The sequence below is a fragment of the Tamandua tetradactyla genome, chromosome 1 (genome assembly GCF_023851605.1).
Source record: "Tamandua tetradactyla isolate mTamTet1 chromosome 1, mTamTet1.pri, whole genome shotgun sequence".
In the NCBI taxonomy this organism is placed as follows: Eukaryota; Metazoa; Chordata; class Mammalia; order Pilosa; family Myrmecophagidae; genus Tamandua; species Tamandua tetradactyla.
Window position 1 is genome coordinate 231,674,078 of NC_135327.1, and position 19,833 is coordinate 231,693,910.

Sequence of the window (19,833 nt, forward strand, 5' to 3'; positions counted from 1 at the left end):
CCAGACCAGAACAAATTACCAAGTTAATTCAGAAAACAGACGAGGATTTCGCCTCCTTTGTCTCTAGGGTACAAGCGGCTTGCAAAAACAAAATACACGATTATCAGGGGCAAAATGCGCTGGCTAAGGAACTCATATTTGAGGGAGCCCGTCCCATCTTCAGACAAGCGCTGGCAGGCGTTAGAGAGAAGTCCATCTCTGATTGGGTACTTGCTTGTTCCAACATTAACCCTTCTGCAAGAGACCTTGCTGACTCCCTAGCACTCGCACTTAGAGCTACTAATGAATGTTACCGGTGCGGTGAGTCTGGACATTTTGCTCGGGAGTGTCCTAAGCAACCTGACCCGAGAGACACGGGGGCCAAGCCACCGGAAGGAAAACGCTGGCAAGAGAGAAAGCCCAAAACCCCTTGCCCAAAGTGTAACAATGGCTATCACTGGGCACGCAATTGCCACGCACCTAACCCACCTTTAAACTTCCAAAGGGGCAGGTCTCAGCCCCGTCCCCAAGAGACCCGGGGTGTCAGCAGGAACACCCCCAAACCATAATGTGGACCGTTCCTATAACCCCGAACACACCCACCCGTAAACTTATGGTGGACTCGGGAGCAGAAATTTCATGCCTTCCTGCAAATGGAAGAATCTGTGCCCAACTACCTCAGGGCCCGCAGTAATTGGTGCCATGGGCTCTGCCCCCTCGGCGAGAGCCGCCATTCCCCTTACATGGGAGGATGAAGAAGGCCACCAAGGTGTCTTCAGGCCGTTGTTTCTAAACACCATTGACCAGATCTTATGGGGGCGAGACATTCTAGCAGCCTCAGGGGCATATATTACCACGCAGCCCCCTCAAGAATGTTTCTCAACCACCATCGGCCAGGCCCTCTGGGGGCGAGCCATTCCCGCAGACGTAGGGACCGATACTACCTCGCAGCCCCCCAATAGTTTGCGCCACTGCTCGCGTTACACCTCCAGCACCCACTCCTCTTCAATGGGACACAGAGGAGCCTATCTGGGTGGAGCAGTGGCCGCTTCTGTCCCACAAGCTAACAATATTAGAGCAACTAGTGCAAGAGCAATTAGTCGCAGGACACATAGAGCCATCACATAGTCCTTACAATTCTCCAGCTTTTATCATCAGTAAAAAGGGAGGTACCAAATTTAGACTTCTTCATGACCTCAGGGAAATTAACAAGCATATCCGACCTATGGGGTCCCCTCAGCCTGGCATGCCTCACCCAGCAGCTCTTGCTAAACATCTGCGGATAGCCACCATAGATATAAAAGACTGTTTCTTTTCTATTCCGTTGCATGACAGGGACAAAGAAAAGTTTGCTTTCACAGTGCCAGTTACTAACCACATGGGGGCAGCACAGCGTTATCAATGGAAGGTTCTACCACAAGGCATGCGTAATAGCCCAGCCATTTGTCAGGCATATGTGAATGTTGCTGTGCAGCCTCTCCGCTCGCAAGCCACTATTCTCCATTATATGGACGATGTGCTTGTAGGAGCGGATACTCAGGAACAATTGCAGACTGTCTTGTCGTTGCTAATCGCTAATCTCCAAAGTTTGGGGCTAACTGTCCAGCCCGATAAAGTCCAAACCACTCCTCCCTACACATTCTTGGGCTATACCATTGGTCAAAAGGTTGCACCTGCTAAATTTTCATTTGAAATTCCGGAACGCCTACGATTGCATGAGTTACAACAGCTTTGCGGGCAAATAAATTGGGTCAGGTCAGCCCTCCCCGTGACAACCCAACAGTTGGAACCACTGTTCTCATTGTTAAAAACTAGCAACAAGACAGTCGAGGCCATTAATCAACATATTAAGCTCACATGGCAGGCGAAACTAGCCTTACACCTTTTCAATGAATGTTTTGCCTCCAGTAACCTGGGTAGATATCAACCTAATCAGTCACTAATAGCCATGATCCTAGACACTTACCATTCACCATCGGGCATTCTTTGGCAAGATGATCCCCTAATGTGGATTCATCCAGCCAAAAGTAAACTCCGTAAAATCTGCCCACAGGTAAAGCTGTGGATAACCTTAGCCCAAGACCTAATCAAAGCAGCAGTTCAGCTGGTAGGGAGGCCTCCAGATGTACTAATCTGGCCTATTGAGGACAAGCAGTTTACCTGGCTGCTACAATTTAATCCCGACATGCAGGCGCTAATGCTCGGCTTCCACGGGGAGGTCTCCAGCAAATACCCTCCTCACAAGCTCTGTCAGGCAGTCAGACACATCCCACTACGGCCAAGCTCGGGTCCTTTTCACCCTTTCCCAGCGTCGGCCCCTGTGCCGCGAGCCACTACTATTTTTACAGACGCCTCTAAAACCAAACTCGCGTTTGTAGCCTTGGTCCCTCACCATAAAGAGCCTGTCTGCGTTGTGCAATCAAACCATCACTCAGTACAGGTAGGGGAGTTGGTAGCTGTCACCCTAGCCTTACAACAATTCCCTGACGAGCCGGTAAATATTTTCACTGATAGTTTGTACACCTACCAAGTTTGTAAAGTCCTCGCCTTAGCCATGTTTTAAGCCTCCAGCTACTAGGCTGTATTCTGTTGGGACTTTAATTGCAGGGGCGGATGACTTTGACATTCCCTCTGTTGATCCAAACAAACCTGGGAAAAGTGTCTGCATGAGCAATACATGCGAGTGTACCCGATCCCCTGTTGGAAGTATCGGGTAGGGGCACTTGCATTGGCACGCCACCGGCAGGCTTCCAGGGACTTTGTAGTAGAAATGCATCCAATAAGTTCAATTCCTCAGGAAACACTTACCTAATTCCTTCGCCAGGACTTAAATGGGCATGTAGCACGGGTCTAACACCCTGTGTCAGTACTAGTATTTTCAACAACTCAGTTTTGCATCCTAGTACAGGTTTTGCCGAGAGTTATCTACCAGTCAGCCGAAAAGGAGAGCGCGTTTGAGCCCCCCCGTGATTGCATAAAATAAGTTCTCCTTTTAAGTCTTGTTTCTAGGAATCCAGTAACAACTTGCCCAGCGCGACACGTAGCCCATCGCCTCTGGCAGCTGGTACTGTTGCCGCCGTGACCTTCACTCAAGCCTCTGTCACTGCGGAGACTCTCCTCAACATGACCCAAACGACCTCTCAAGCTTTGGAGACGCAAGAAAATATCAACCATCTGATGCATAGCGCTGTGTTCAATTTACAACAGCAAAGAGACTTAATTGTTCTAAATGTAAAAGCTGCTTGTAAACTTGCCTCCTCTGTTTGCAATGGATGGTACCCCTTCCCTAAAATCTGTGTTACTCCTATCCCGGCTAACCATTCTATGCCCCGTCTCACCTTGCGAGACTAAATCTTCACCGCATACCTAAAAACTTCTTGCTCTAGCAACTCTAAACCCTTTCTCTTATGCAGACAACCGGCAGCAAGCGCAGGTATAGTTAGCTAGCGTTGCTCGCCCTCGCAACTTATAGCACTACTCCTCAACATTTCTCGTTTCTAGGCTGCTCATTCTCTGTCGCCGGTCTCGAGCTGAGGCCCAGTTTTGGCTGCTGTTATGCTCAGCCTTCTCGCCCGGACTGTTCTATGGAGGAACGCAGACAAGCCCAGGTTTGACTCGCAGGCCTATCCTCGCCTGAGGACTGATCACCCTCGAGCTGGGGACAGATGAGGACCGGTCTCTCCTGCTTCCCCTAGGCTATAACAGTCATCGCCTGCCCACATTCCTCACACTCCCCCACGGGGGCTGCATGTTGCCAGAGTACGTGCATCTGGGTCCACCAGATGGGCACCGCTGGGTGCGCACAAGGATCGCAGAAGAGGGTCACTCTAATAGACCTCCTCTGGCTCTTCTGGGGCACATGAGATTTGCATAAGGGTTGGCTCAGCACATACCCTTCCCCTGAAACCCTGAGCCTTGCACACAAGGGGAATCTTATCACTGCCCCTCCCAGCAAAGGTTCATGCCCGCCACTTGTCACACAAGTGTGTTCTTTAAAAAAAGAAAAAGAGAGGAATTGTGGCATAATTTTATTCTTGGCCTGGTGGCTTAGTCTCTTTCTCTCCCTCCCTCGCCATTTTGGCACGTCCGGTTCTTCTAAGCCTCTGAATTACAAGCCTCACCAGCGACTAGTGATGATGCAGCCTTGTCTCTCTAACCCTATTGGCCTTCTCCTTAGTCCTCCACCTACCCAACATCCTCTGCTATGGGTACACTCAGGAACAGCATCTCTATGGTCACAGTCACTCATCCGTCCTCCCTGTGTGATTGGCTACCCTCCCCTGGAGGCCACGCCCTAACTCCGCCTCTCCTCAAACTATATAATCCAGGGCTCGTCAAGCCTCGTGGTCTTTAGCTACTGGCGGCCCTGGCATAAGCGTCTACCAACAATAAAGCTACCTCGCTTCATGCCTTAATTGACTCGGCCTCCAGTCCTTTAGACCCACAGCGAGGTCTCCTGCGCGCGCCCCTTGGACCCAGACCCCCGGCTCGAGCCCCTTTTCTGCGTGCGGCAGTGTCATCTAGCAAGCAGTGAGAAGCTGAGGAGTAGAGGGTCCCCGATAGTTTAGCGGTTGGGCCAAACCGCAGACTAACAAATTTATTACTGTAAAGGCAATTCTTGACTCTACCATCTTATCCCTTAGTTTTTTTGTTTTTTTACTGTAAAATTATATATGCAAAGCAAAGACAGAAAAAAAGCAATAACTTTCAAAGTACACTTCAACAAGTAGTTACAGAGTTTGTCATGTGCTACTGTTCTGCCATCTCAGAACACTGGTACTTCTAGGTACTCCAAAACACTGGAGGCTAGAAGGAATATTCATATGGTGATTCAGCAGTCATATGTTTTGTTAAATCCTGTTTTCCCTGTTATACCTCCTCCTTTTCCTCTTATCCCTTTCCCAATCTATAGGGATCTTCAGACAATGCCTGTTCTGATTTTTTCATGTTGAGAAGGGTTGTCAGCACTAACGGCTAAGGGGATGTAATAAATTGATAATCGTGAAGAGACTTGTCCCTCTTGGTTTCAGGATTTATCTGACCTAGAAACCTTCTGGGAATTATAGGTTCCAGGAAAGCAATCACAGTGCATGAAACCTTTATAGAGTCTCAGTTCAAGCCCTGGTGTTCTTTTTTTAAAAAAAATAATTTTATTGAGAAGTCTTCACACTCATACAGTCCATCCACAGGATACAATCAGTGGCTCACAGTATCATCACATAGTTGTGTATTCATCACCATGATCATCTTTAGAACATTTGCGCCACTCCAGCAAAAGAAAAAGAAAAAAACAAACTCATATGTCCCATATCTTATCCCTCTCTCATTGATCACTAGTATTTCAATCTACCCAATTTTTTTTACCCCTAAATCCCCCTATTATTTATTTATTTTTGTCCTTATTTTTTTACTCGTGTCCATACCCTGAATAAAAGGAGCATCAGACACAAGGTTTCCACAATCATACAGTCACTTGCAAAAGCTGTATCATTATACAATCATCTTCAAGAATCAAGGCTGCTGGAACACAGCTCTACAGTTTCGGGTACTTCCCTCCAGCCTCTCCAATACACCATAAACTAAAAGTATCCTTTAGTTTTTATTTGTCAGATCTATCTTTTTATCCTTTAAATTACCCTTACTGGTATCTTCAGTTCTGTACCCTCTTCCAGACCTCCATCTCCTGTTTACTTTTTTCTTTTTCAGCCATTGGAACTCCTTTTAATATTTCTTGTAGGGTCTTTTGTGAAATTCTCTCAGCCTTTGTTTGTCTGAAAAGATTTTAATCTCTCCCTCAATTTTGAAGGATAGCTTGGCTAGGTAAAAGATTCTCGGCTGGATATCTTTCCCGTTCAGGGTCTTAAATACATCATCTTCTCACCACCAAGCTGCCTGTTGTGTGATCTGAATTCAGTCTTGTGTGGTTTCCCTTGTATGTGGTGAAACACTTGTCTCGTGCTGCTTTCAGGACTTCCTGCTTGTCTTCAACATTTGACAGTCTCATTGGCATATGTCTTGGAGTAGGCCTATTTGTATTTATTCTATTTGGGTTCGTTGCATATCTTTAATTTACATGTTTATGTCTTTTATAAGAGTTGGGAAGTTTTCCCCCAATATCTCTTCTACTAACGTTGCCAGCCTTTTCTCTTCTCCTTTGGGATACCAGTGATTCTTGTATTTGTGTGCTTCATATTGCCTGTCATTTCCCCAAAATCCTATTCCTTTTTTCCATCTTTCTTGCCATTTGTTCTTTTCTATGTTCGAGTTCAATCATCCTTTCTTTTAGCTTGCTTATTCTTTCTTCCACCTTCTCAAATCTACTGTTGTGTGTTTGTAGTATATTTTTAATTTGGTGTAAAGTACGTTTCATCTTTGTGAGATCCATTATTCTTCTACTTATTCTTTCAGATTCTTCTTTATGTTCCTCCAGTGCCTTCCCGATAGCCTTTAGGTCATTGCGAACTTCCTTGATGAGTTGTTCTGAGTTCTGTGTCCCCTCCTGTGTTTTACCTTGATCATTTGGCTGGGCCATGTCTGCCCGAACCTTCCTGTGCTTTGTGAATTTCTGTTGTTTTGGGGCATTTGATTATCTTAATGAGGTTCCCTTCACTTGCCTAAGGCTTTGTATTTGCCTGGGTTTGTGTTGAAAGTCCCGTTTTGCACTGGGTTTGTCAGTAATTCCCTGCCTAACCAAGGCCCAGTTCTCATAGGGTTGAGCTCTACTCGACGCTTCCCAGCAGATGGCACTCCTGGGCCACTTTCTCCCTCCGTCCACCTCTCCCCAGCCGTGGTGCAGGGCGGGCATGGTGGCTATTCTCGGTGGGCTGATAAGGGCCTCTCCTTGCCCCAGGGAGTGAGTCCACCCTGCCTGTGGGGGAGGGGCGCCAGCGCCCATAGCTTGGGAACTTGCAGTTCTGAGTGGGGGCTCGGCCGTTCCGCCATTCCTGACGCTACATGACGTGCAGCTGGTCACAAGTCCCCTGGACAGTTGCTCCACACAGTTCCCAGCCCTAGGGGACAGACCAAATTCCGCGCTTCACCATACCGCCATCTTGCCCTGCGTCAGTCAAGACTGAGTTTTAGAGTCACCATTTGGGTTTTTCTGGGACTGCTGCGTTCCCACACGCTCCAGCCTCGGGGGCTCCTTGCTCAATGTCGGTGGTCCGCAGCGGGTCTGTGAGCTCGTGAGTCTAAGTGCAGGAGATGAGGGTCCATCCCCAGCAGCAGGTCACAGCAGGGTTCTGCCTCTCGCCGCGGGGTGGAAGTCGCTGCTGCTCTCATTCGTGACGCCGTCCTGAGGCCACAAAGCGGGTTCTGAGGAGCCCACGGCCTGTGGTCCGGTCTAGAGCCTGCCCCGTGGGGAAATTCCGTTTGGACTTTCAGGTCGGAGAGCCGGGAGTTAAAGGCCAAACCATTTTTTCCAACAGATATTCAACGGCCTCAGACCCAGCTCACCCCAACTGGAGAGGCTGTGCAGCAGTGTGAACGTAAGTGAGCGGGTAGAATCTTCCGGAAACACCATGAGAGTCACTTTCTTCACTGATGGATCCAGGCCCTATGGAGGCTTCAGTGCTTCCTACAGTTCCAGTGAAGACGCAGGTAACGGTGGGGCTGTGGCCCCTCGCTTGGCCCTCCGCCAGCAGGGCCTGGTGACTGCTCCTGGCAGCCGAGCTGTCCACTTTCCCTTCCGTGATGGACATTACGTGGGGACCTTCAGGTAGGACAGAGACAAACCAGATAGGGACCCACCCGGACAGAAAACTCCCTGTTTCAGGAAGAAAACTGCTGTTTTCTGTTAGAAACTTTCAAAAACACTGGTGTGCGAGCGTGTAGCTCAGCTCCAGGCAATGCTGCCACTCGGCTGGCGCCACCACTCCTGGCTGCCCCTTTTGTGCCGCTTCGCAGAGGGGAACTTTGCCCTAGAGAGTAGCTCCTTGAATTGGGGAGAACGGATTTCATGGCCTTAGGCACCCATCCATATACATATTTCCCGTGTAGACTAGTGGGGAGATACATTCAATAGAGAGTGTCTTAAAATTTGCAAGTACAACCTCCAATTTTAATGTCCCTCTACTTTTAGGGCTGGTGCTATTATCTAATGGTTTTGAAATTTAGAGATACTGAAACTGAACATTCAAAAAGCAGGACGGTGTGATTTCACTGCTATAGGAGCTTTCCCCACCCCCTTGCTAAAAGGAGCCAGTTTGCTGGCACCCGCGTTACCAGAGTCTCTGAGCAAGTGGCAGTCCCGGGGCTGGTGGGACTCGGGGACCCGCGAGCACTCCATCTCAGCTCTCCTCGGAATGAAGTGTCGGGGACGGGTGGTCCATACCGGAGGCTTGGCTGCCCGGCCCTCCCCACTGGGTGACACAGAAGCTGCTTGGCTGGCAGCTCTCCCCTCAGGCCAACCCCTCCCGGCCCCACCCACGCAGACCTGGGCAGGGTTGGGGTGCTGCCCTGCCCCTGGGCTGGAACCCCACCGCTCCCTGTGGCCTTTGGTTTTCCCAGTGTGTGGCGGCTCCCTCACAAGCGCCCAAGGAGGAAACTTCACCTCCCCCGGGTACGACGGAGTCGGCAATTACTCACGAAACCTGAACTGCGAGTGGACCCTGAGCAGCCCACACCAGGAGAACTCATCCGTGTACATTCACTTTGAGGATCTCCGCCTGGAGGGTCACCAAGACTGTCAGCTTGATTTCCTGGAGTTTCGAGGAGGTGAGTTCGGAGCTGGGGCCCCTTTCCCAGGTGCGTGTGGGAGTGGACGTTATGACTGCAGACCACCAGCAAGGAGGTCACCTGAGAACAACCCACAGTTCTTTCTGAAACTGGCTGCAGTTCTGGGCCAAGCTGAGAAAACCGTGTCCATGCACCACGTGACACGGGTCAGTGTTGGCAGCTGGACCTTCCATGAGACACCCGAGATTCCCACTGCCTGCCCGAGTGGCCGGCTGCCCTCCCACTCAACGCCCCTGGCTCAGAGGAATGGCCCTGAGGCCAGAGCAGCTGCAGAGTCCTGCATTTGCAGGATCCACAGAGAAGCTGTGAGATGCTTTAGCCTTGGAAGTCAAAGGAGACTTTGGAATATTCTAGATGGAAACACATGGAAACTATTTGGGGAATTGTCCCCAAAGCAGCCAAGTTCTTCATTGTTTTCATAATAGAGAAGTCTTGCAGTGTTCTTGGTAAGCCATAAGGCTCTTAAGAACCTGTAACCATCTTCATCCACGGAAAATCCACCACCTTTATCCTCTCCTCTGGTCAAGGCGTACTTCACGTCAGGCTGTCCGCATTGGTACCGGACACTGTCTTGTCCCTGTAAATAAGTAAATGTAGGCGGAAAACGACACTGAAGGCCATCTGAACTGTCCAAGGCTCACAGAGTTCCAGGTCATCCCAAAATTTAAAGGAAAGTGACCTGAGGGCAGCAGACGCAGGAGCCGTTCTCGTGATGGGTCCCGGGTGGCCCTGCTGGTCACTGCTGCCTCCCTCAGGACAAGGAAGGCAGAGTTTGCAGGATGCAGGGGGTAGGGACGCCCGTGCTCACAGGCCAGGGACTCGACAGGAGAACGCAGCTTTCAGAGGGGGACGTCTGGAGAAGCTTTGAGGAAAACGGTAGGTGGTTGTTGCCCAGGTAATTGTGATGACCTCTCACCACCTCCACCTGGTCAGACTGCAAACTGACGGAGTAAAGAAGAGCAGCTGCCTGTCAAAGCCCCATCGCCAAATTCAACCTGCTCTTTACCCCAGCCATGGGGGCAGCTGGAGGTCTGTGTTTCTGCATCTGGAAGGCTAGCCCGGCACAGCAGCGGAGGGCCATAAACGAGGCTCTGCAGGGGCCCTGCCTGCTGCATACCTGTGGAAAGGGGACTTCGTAAGACTGGAGAGCAGCCCACACCAGAGTCACCTGTGCCAAGCTGGAGGGACGCCCTCCCTCGTGCTGACGAAGGCGTGTGGGGTCTTCGTGGAATGGCTGTTACCAAATCCCAGTGCAGGCGTGCACCGAGGGCCCTGGGAGGGTGTCTTCGTGTTCATTCCTCCTGACTCATTCGTATGTTCTCAAAAGCGACGGGAATGTTTTGTTCAGGTAACGCCGATGGGCCTCTGATGTGGAGACTTTGTGGCCATTCACAGCCCGCGATGCCGCTGGTCACACCTTACTCTCAGGTGTGGGTACATTTCGTCACCAATGGGCGCGTTGAGAACGTGGGATTCCACGCGGAGTATTCCTTCACAGGTGAGGCATGTGAGAAAATAGGCGGGTAAAGTAGGTAAAAAGTCTATTTAAATAGAAATAGTTAAGTTTTATACTTCTGTTAAGACTTCAGGTATATTTTGTTAGATTTACTTCTAGGTTGCTATTAGTTTTGTAGCTAACATCAATAAGATTTTCTAAATGACATTTTCTAGTTGGTTTCTTTATATTTATACACTGATCCCTAGTTCAGACATCCCTCTGGACTGTTAGTGGTTTTCATTTGATTCTCTTAAGTTTTTCTATGTAGACAATCCTACAAACTGCACATGATAGCACTTTTTATCTTCTAGTCTCAATACTTCATTTCCTTTTCTTCTCTTATTCCATTAGCTAGACCACTATAATGTTGATAATGTATTTTTTTGACCCTATAAAAATGCCTATGGCAGTTCATTGTTAAATAATTTGGTTGCTATCAGATTTTCAGTAAATATCCTTTATCAGATTCAAGAAAATCCCTTGATTCTGAATACACAAGAGTTTATTTTTTAATCATTAACGCATATTAGATTTTATCAAAGGATTTTTCCGGCAACTTTTGAGATGTTCCTATTTTTTCCTTATTCAGTGTATTAATGGGTGAATTCTTTCAAAGGACCTTTCTCCTGTTAAACCATCCTGTTTGGGCATGACATGTGTTTATGTACATTAATGGGTATTGTCTACCAGTGTTTTGGGTCGGATTTGCATCCCATCCGAGTACTGCTTGAGACGGCAGATCCCTCCCCTCCCCGCGGCTCCTGGGGGATGAGAAAGCTTCCTTCCTCCTCTCTTCCCTGGCACACCTGTCTTCTAGGTCCCTGCGATGAAGGGTCTCAGTCGCCACCCTTCCCTCTTGTGGTGTCTGAGGCCGTATCTTCTCACTCTCCTGGTCCCCAGAGACTCAGACCCGGCCTCTAGCTCACACTGAGCATCTGCAGCCCTTGCAGCTTGCACGTGCAATCTGGAGCCACGCCTCTGGACTTGAGTTCACTTCCTACTTGTGGGACTGGGAGATCCCCTTTCCTTCCCCCTGAGCTTGGCGATGTAGTCGGTGCTCGAGTTGTGGTTTATCTGGTGTTTCTTGGTTGGTCGGTTGAGGAAGGGAAGACAATGGTTGTCAACCATCCTGCCGGTTGATTTTTATTTATCAGGAGGAAAGAAAGGGGTCAGGCATAGGACGCATTCGTTTGCACTGAGCTTCAGACCAGACTCTGCCTAGAGTGTCCCGGTCCTCCAGCCCACTGAGCGGACGTGCGGCCTGAAGGCCGAGTCACGCGTGTGGGCGCTTAGTGACCGTGAGGAGGCCACTGCCTGCAGCCCGTCTGCCCTGGGGCCGGCTTGGGCCGGCGGGTCCTCCCGGCGGCTGCTGTGGCTTAGGACGCCATCTGGTCTCCCAGGTTCTGGGGCAGGCCGTGCTCCTCCCCCGTACTGAACCTGAGCCTGTCTCCCTCATGGAAGTGGAGGCAGCTTGCTTTTATGAGCATGTCACTGAGCTGCTGGGCCTACAGTCCACCCACCCTGCACCATCCGGGCCTCGGTGTGGTCACAGAGCCGGGTGCTCGCCGCCTCCATCAACTTTCAAACACCTTACTCCACAAGGAAGAACTCCAGGCCCTTACCAGGTTCCTCTCAGCCCCTCGACCCTTCCCCGGTCCTGTGTAACTGCTGTCGAATTGTGCCTGTATGGACTTATTTATACTCACACTTTATATAAATGGACGCATACTACATGTAGCACTTTGTGCCTGGTTTCTTCTCAAACGGTTTGCTTTTTAATTCTGTTCTTTCACCCTATTTCACTTTGCTTTTATCCAATTTTATTTACTTATTCTTTTGCTTTTTGGTCATGAGATATGACGGCTGTAGGGACTCATCTGGCTTTGCAGGTATGTTTTCTTCTACCTATTTAGAGTGCTGGAAATCTGATTTCAGACTGTGGCGGGATGCAGATGGGTGAGGGCGGCGTGCTGGCGAGCCCCAATTACCCCGCCCCCTACGGCAGCAGTACCCACTGCGCTTGGCTACTGGATGCACCCCCAGGACACACCATCACCGTGAGTGCGGGTGGCCGGCACAGGCAATCCGGGGCTGCGGGATGGTGGCCCCCAGCCCCCCGTGTACACAAAGGGCTTGTCATGGGCAGGTGTGCAGGGCAGGTGTGCATGGCAGATGTGCGGGACAGGTGCACAGGGCAGGCATGCAGGTGTGCAGGGCAGGTGTGCAGGACAGGTAAGTGCAGGGCAGGCGTGCAGGACAGGTAAGTGTAGGGCAGGTGTGCATGGCAGGTGTGCGGGACAGGTGCACAGGGCAGGCATGCAGGTGTGCAGGGCAGGTGTGCAGGGCAGGTAAGTGCAGGGCAGGTGTGCAGGGCAGGTGTGCAGGGCAGGTAAGTGCAGGGCAGCTGTGCAGGGCAGGTGTGCGGGACAGGTGCACAGGGCAGGCATGCAGGTGTGCAGGGCAGGTAAGTGCAGGGCGGGTGTGCATGGCAGGTGTGCAGGACAGGTGCACAGGGCAGGCATGCAGGGCTTGTGGGCAGGTGTGCAGGGCGTGTGGCAGGTGTGCAGGGCAGGTGTGCAGGACAGGTGTGCAGGACTTGTCGTGGGCAGGGTGCAGGGTATGTGGGCAGGGCATGTGTGCAGGGCAGGTGGGAAGCCCCCAGGGCCTGAGAACCCTCAGAGGGGACACTCAGGGGTGCCCACAGCTCTGGGGGGGTGCAGAAGCATGGAGAGCCTGTAGGTGGGCGCACGCTTCCCTTCCAGCCCAGCCGTGGCAGGAAGCACCTTCACAGGGAAGAGCAGGGCAGGGCAGGGGATGGACACCTGAGGGGCAGCTGTAAAAATTCATGTCAATTAAAAATAAATGAAAGGGGGTGTAGGGCAGCCCCCCGGGTGGACACCCCTGCTGGCCGGAGCATGAGCCTGGCCTTTCCCTCCTGCAGCTCCTGTTCACAGACTTCGACGTCGAAGCCCACACAACCTGTGCCTGGGACTCGGTCACCGTCAGGAACGGCGGCTCTCCAGGGTCCCCTGTCATCGGGCACTACTGCGGGGACACCCGGCCCAGCTCCATCGAGTCAGGCTCCGGCCAGCTGGTGGTGACCTTCCTCTCGGACGGCTCGGGGCAGCACTGTGGATTTCGTGCCACGTGGAGCACGCGGGCCTCAGGTGGGAGTGGCTGCACCCAGTGCCTTTCCTCGGGGCCCTCCCACGAGGTTGACTTGCCCAGGGGGTGCGCCCCCCGCCCGGCCCAGCCCGGGTCTGAACAGGGGAGGAGCTGGGGGTTTCTGGGTTCCTGCCATCCTGGGGGGCCCTACTCCCGGAATCTGAGAGGGGCCTGATGCCCCTGGAGGCACGGGGAGCTTGGGGACTGAGCTGAGGGTAGGGCGGGGTGGCTGGGCCTCGGGCCTGGGGAGCTGCTGAGGGTGGCCCCCGGGAAGGCCGCAGGACACAGGAGTGTGGCATCCCCCACGACCACCATTCTGCCCGTGGATTAGAACGTGACTGGTTTGACTTCAGGAGTAGCTTTGGTGCCTGCAGGGTGTAAACCTCATGAAAATTCTCCAACATACGGGGCTCACGTGGGACGCTCTGGGGTTCTGCAGAGCTTGGCCCGAGCCCTCCGTGAGCCCCGCGAAGGCCGTCGTGGATGGCTGGCCACGCTGCAGTGCAGTGAGCTGGGGGCGGACCAGCTCTAATGCTCTTTCCTTTCACTTGTTTTTGTTTTGAGTTCATATTTTTTGTGGAGTCAAGTATGTGTTTTAATAATGTGAGATAATTCTAGATTCTTCTTTCTTCCTATCCATGTAATTTATTCTCACCCACTGCTCGGTTTCGCCCTGAGTGAGTGGGGTGCTTAGTTGAAGGACTCCCTGCCCATCACTTTCTCAGGTCTCATGCATTAACGACAGTTACAGAGGGGCACGGAGCTGGGGTCCCAAGTGTTAGTGGTAATAAAACGTGGAGCTTGGCATCTCCAGGCTACACATGCTGGGTAGCCTGGAAAAGAGCAAAACTTCGCTGTGTTGCAGGACGGAAACTGCCGTCTCCGTGCGGGGCCGCGGCCTTGGGCGGTGGGCAGGTGCGGCCGGAGGCCCTGTGCCCGGGGTCTCGGGCTTCCCAGCCTGTGGCCCGCTTCCCAGCCTGTGGCCCACCTCCCAGACGCTGAGTCCCTGCTGGTTTTCCAGGCTGTGGGGGGCTGCTCCACACCAACGCGGGCTCGCTCAGCTCCCCTCGCTGGCCACAGGACTTCCCTGACAACAGCAGGTGCACCTGGACAGTCACCACCCACGAGAGCAAGCACTGGGACATCCGCTTCGACCGCCGCTTCCACATCCCCAGCGGCGACGGGCAGTGTCTCGGCAGCTTCGTGAAGGTCAGTTCACTGCCCACCCCCGAGCGTGGCCCCTGGGCTCCAGGCGACTCGCTGCTTCTCAGACATGGAGGGGACAGCGTGTCCACTCGGCTTTCTTACGTGAGATGAGCGGGAGTCAGCATGGCCCAGCACCCTCCCTGCTGGCCGGCGCCCTGCCTGCCAGCGCCCTACCCTGCAGCTCTTGATTCACTCGGCCTAGGTCAGGGATGCTCCTCTGATCTTCTTACAGTCTCGGGGCATTTGCAGTTCTTCCCTCTGCGGGAGCTCAAGATGGAAGCTGGTGTTTATGGCTTTTTCACTCGTCATTGTAGTCGTCTTCATTGCCATCTTCTCCCCCTCCCCCCTCCTCCCTCTCCTCCTCCCCCTCCTCCCTCTCCTCCTCCCCCTCCTCCCCCTCCTCCCCCTCCTCCTCCCCCCTCCTCCCCCCCTCCCCCTCCCCCTCCTCCCCCTCCTCCCCCTCCTCCCCCTCCTCCTCCCCCTCCCCCTCCCCCTCCTCACTGAGACCTGAAGCGCCCACGGTGGAAGAGCCTGCACAGGCCCATGGGACAGGGTGGAGGGTGCAGCAGGCAGGCTCGCTGCACCAGCATTGCTCACCTGCCCGTGGGGCCTTGACAGACCACTTCACGACTTAGGGCTGCGATGATCGAAGGATAAATTCATTCCTTTGGTGCTATCTTGCTTGTCGTGTGCAGCGCCCCGTGGTGGCGATGCCCTTTTTGGGAAGAACACGGCTTTAAGACCATGTGAGCCTTCTCCAGCAACCCCCATCCCGTGTCCTGGCTGATGAACTGCAGCTGTGAAATTGGGAGAAGGAGTTAGTTCTACTTCCAAAGGGCCGTCTTAGGTCTTAGAGGTGACGGGATGTAAATGCCGCTCAGCGGGTGGAATAGAAAACCACCCGATGGGAGGCAGTGGCTTCTGCTGTCCCTGATGAGATTTTTTGGTGTCATCTCTCAAATGATGTTTTCCATGTCAGTGCTCCAAGCTTTCTGTTTAAATGAACACCGTGTACCTACGTGAGTGTGTGCTTCACAAACCCATTCAGCATACACTTTTCCTAATTGCTTTTACAGTTAGAAATAACCTTTCTTCTCGTGAACGCATCACTCGCCAGCCCTGCAGTTGCTAAGATGGAATCTGAGAAGTTACTTGGAAAGAGGCTTTCGGTCTGGACATGCCGTGCAGGCCGGTCTCCCTGCTTGGGCTGGAGCCTCGGGAGGAGGCGTGGAGGCCGCAGAGGGCGACAGGCACTGGGCTCAGGAGTGCAGAGCAGCGGCCCCGTCGTGGAGGAGGCCGCTATGCCCAGCACTCTCCAGCCCTCCCCGGGCAGCAGGAGGCCATGCTCCACCCCTCTCGGACTCTGTGGGGTCCGCCTGGAGCCTCGGGCAAGCCCGGCACCAACGCAGAGGACCAGCCGGGAGCCCCCACAGATGTAAATGGCCCAGGAAGCACCCTCCACCCCACAGGGCCTGAGACCCCCCTGTCCACCAGGAGATTAGAGCCAAGCACCCAGCCCCTGCAAGGTCCTGCCCCTAAATCTCTCCGTGCTTCTGGCCTCACCATCCCCTCCCCAACCCAGAGCCCATGGGGCAAGTGGGTGGGATGGACAAGGGACACAAGGATCCCAGCCGCCACGGGCAACTGTGTCCAGGAAGCCTGTTTGTCGGGGTGGAGATGCTCCTCTCCTGCCCAGACGCAGCTTTGCTCGGTCCACCTCACAGACGCGCCATCTGGAAGTCGTGCGGTCCACCCGTGAGCCCCTGCCCTCCCCCCCGGGCAGCCCTGACAAGGCCAGTGGCACCCACCAGAGAAGCAGAGCCGAGGGGTAAAGAGCACCACGACTCTGAAAACAGCCAGAGCCACGTGCTGACCGTCGACAAGCCAAGTGTCCACTAAAATTAAAGATCCACGAGGACCCAGGGTCTCCAAACACAAACAGGAGGTCCAGAGTACAATTGGAAATCACCGGTCAGTTCAAGAACCAGGAATATCACAACTGGAATGAGAAAACAACCAACTGATGCCAACGCTGAGATAAAGCAGATGCCAGAATCGTCTGGCAAGGATGTTAAAATAGCCGTCATTAAACATGCTTCAGCAATCCCTGACAGATTCTCTTGGATTAAATAAAAAATAGCAAGCATCAGCAGAGAAATAGAAGTTATAATAAAAACTAAAGAACAAAATAAAATACATAAAAACTGGCCAGATGGGCTCAGGGGTAGAGTGGAGATGACAGAGGACCAGTAAGCTGAGAACAAGACAATAAGGTTCACCCAATCTGAGCAGCAGAGAGAAAACAGACTGAAAAAAAATGAACAGAGACCTGGGACCTGTGTGAAAACAACCAAAGATCCAAAATCACAGTGGGGTCCCAGGGTGGTGGGGAGAGAGTGGACCTGATGGGATATTCAAAGAAATGATGGATGAAAAGTTTCCAAATTTGGTAAGAGACACAAGCTTATAAATTCAGGAAGCTGAGTGAGCTCCAAACAGAATAAACCCAAAGAAATTCAAGCCAAGATACACCAAAATTAAACTCTGAACCCTAAAGACAAACAGAACATCTTGAAAGCTGACACAAGAATGGAGATATTTCTTATAAGGGAAAACCAACTTGATTGAAAGCTGATTTCTCATCTGAAACCATGGAGACAAGAAAGAAGTGATCCACTGTGTTTGCAGTGCTGAAATTAAAGAATCGTCAGCTGAAAATTTTATATCTAGAAAAACAATCCTTTCGGAATGAAAAGTGAATAAAACCGTTCCTGTATAAAGAAAAGCTAAAGGAAATTATTGCTAGCAGATATGCTCTTAGAGATTGTCCAAATGAAGTTCTTCAGATGGAAATGAATGATGAAAGAAATAATCTCAGCACATCAGGAAGAAAGATGGAAAACAAAAAGAACATAAATTTAGGTACATACAATGGAATATCTTTATCCTCATAAATGTTATGTATGATATTTGTCCATTGAAACAAATGTGATAGCACCCTTTGATTCTGAATACAATTTTATTGATGAATGGGGAAGGTAAAGAGACCTACATAGAAGTTAAGTTTCCACACTTCACTCAAAATGGTCAAAAGTTGTTGCCGGTAGACTGTTATAATCATATAGGTATATTGCAGCAGCTAGCACAACCACTGCAAAAACTGTAAAAAAAAAGATACACACAAAAACACTATACATCCACCAAGGTGGAATCCTAAAATGTGCTCAGGTAACCCTCATAAAGTCAAGGAAAGAGAAACAGAGGAAACAAGTAGAAAAAAAAATATTAAAAACAACAGAGTTAAGAACTAATGTATCAATAATAAATTGTTGATAGTAATGTATCAATAATTGTAAATGGTCTATTTACACTAATCAAAAGACAGATCAGCAGAGCCAGGACACAACCCATGATATGCTGCTTATAAGAAACTCATTTCAAATTCAATGGGATTGGAAGTTTGGAAGTAAAAGGAGGAGAAAAGATATACCATGCAAACAATTGAATAAAAGCAGTTATGACTATATTAATATCTGATAAAATAGAACAAAGTAACTCCTATCATTAATAAGTGAGTTCAGCAAGGTCACGAGTTATAAGAACAACATGTAGAAATCAACCACATTTCTATGAACTGGCAATGAACATGCAGAAACTGAAATTTAGAATGCATCTTTTACAATGGCTCCAAGGAAAATGAAATACTGTGGTATATACTTAATAAAACATGTGCATGACCCATGTGCTGAAAATTGCAAAATGCTGAGGAAGGAAACCAGTGAAGACGGAGGTAAGTGGAGAGATGCGCCGAGCTCGTGAATTGGGAGCTGCAACGTGGTTGAGGTGTCAGTTCTCCCCCAGCTAAGGTGTAGGTTTAACTCCTGTCAGCAATTTAGTGAAGTCTTTTATAAACATAAACAAGCTTTTTCTAAAACGTATTATCAAGTTCCAGGCCCTTGATTGCTTAAATAGTCTTTGAAAAGAAGGATAAAGTGGGAGGAATTCCCTACCTCATTCCTGACCTGGGTTCACTGTGTGGTCACTGTAATTGAGAATGTGGTATTGGCCAAGGGGTCGACACACAGGGGGCAGAATAGGGAACACAGAAATGGACCCCTGCAAACATGCTCCACTGATTTTTGACAAAGACACAAAAGCAATTCAATTGAGAAAGGATAGTCTTTTCAATCAAAGGTGCTACAGCAATTAAATGTTTATGGGCAAAAATTAAGAGCTTGGCCTAAACCTAATGCCTTATACAAAAGTTAACTCAAAATGGATCTATATTTTAGCTTAACTAAAACAAAACTTTTAGAAATAAAATAACAAAACATCTTTGGGATCTAGAGAGAGGTTCTTGGATGAGACACCAAAAGAATGACCCATAAAAGGAAAAATTGATAAATTTCACTTTGTTTAATTGAATTTCAGTTAAAATTAGCAGGCTCTTAAAAAGTCTACCCGGAGGAATCAGGGCAACATGGCGACTTAGTGCGGTGTGGGATTTAGTTCGTCCTCCAGAGCAGCTAGGAACTAGCCAGGAACCGGACAGAACAGCCAAGTCAGCGACGGGACACACAGCGTACCCCAGTCTGGACAAGCTGGTCCAGCTGTGCGCTCACCCAGAATTGTAAGTTCCCAAGCTGCAGAGGCCGGTGCCCCTCCCCTGTGGGCGTGGCAGCCTGGTTCCCCCGGGGGAAAGGAAACAGACTTTACCAGCAGTGAGGGCTGAGCTCAGCCAAGCTCCACTTGTGGTATTAACAATTTCTGACTACTGAAAATAGGCACCCAGCACAGAGAAACCTGGAATAAGCATTAAAGGTACTAGTTTTCGTCCCAGCAGAGAGGGGGTGTGGCTGCCAAAAATAAATAAAAAAGAGGCTTTTTGAGTCAGACAGCAAAAAGCACTGCAAAATGGCTGGACTCAAGGTTCTGGGAAGATGGTGGGCTAGAGGCTTCCAGGAAGATGGCGGAATTGGGTAAATCGGGTTCACCCCCGCTCCAAGGAACAGCTAGAGAACAGAAAGAAAGGCGACTGAGGAGGCGATCCAGGGTGTGAGTGACCCGGGGGCTCTTCTACACCACATACGGAGACCCTGGTTGCAAAAGCTGAAGCATGAGAAGCAGAGAAACAGACCACCCAGCCGATGCAAACAGCCTAACATGCACCTTTCCAAACGGAAGCCCAGAGCCCTCGGGAGGGCACGGACGGGGACACCGGGACTAGGAGCCCGCTACCTCTGCGCTCC

At 50.8% G+C, this 19,833-nt stretch overlaps 1 protein-coding gene across 1 annotated transcript in view; it reads left to right on the top strand.

Moving 5' to 3' along the window:
* Nucleotides 1–19,833, top strand: part of LOC143682890 (cubilin-like) — a 247,417-nt gene that overhangs the window by 178,634 nt on the left and 48,950 nt on the right. The window contains exons 48-53 of the mRNA XM_077159299.1: nucleotides 7,407–7,578; nucleotides 8,488–8,694; nucleotides 10,064–10,213; nucleotides 12,149–12,270; nucleotides 13,155–13,380; nucleotides 14,400–14,587. Coding sequence (XP_077015414.1) covers nucleotides 7,407–7,578; nucleotides 8,488–8,694; nucleotides 10,064–10,213; nucleotides 12,149–12,270; nucleotides 13,155–13,380; nucleotides 14,400–14,587 — 1,065 coding nt within the window. The remainder of the gene's footprint in view (nucleotides 1–7,406; nucleotides 7,579–8,487; nucleotides 8,695–10,063; nucleotides 10,214–12,148; nucleotides 12,271–13,154; nucleotides 13,381–14,399; nucleotides 14,588–19,833) is intronic.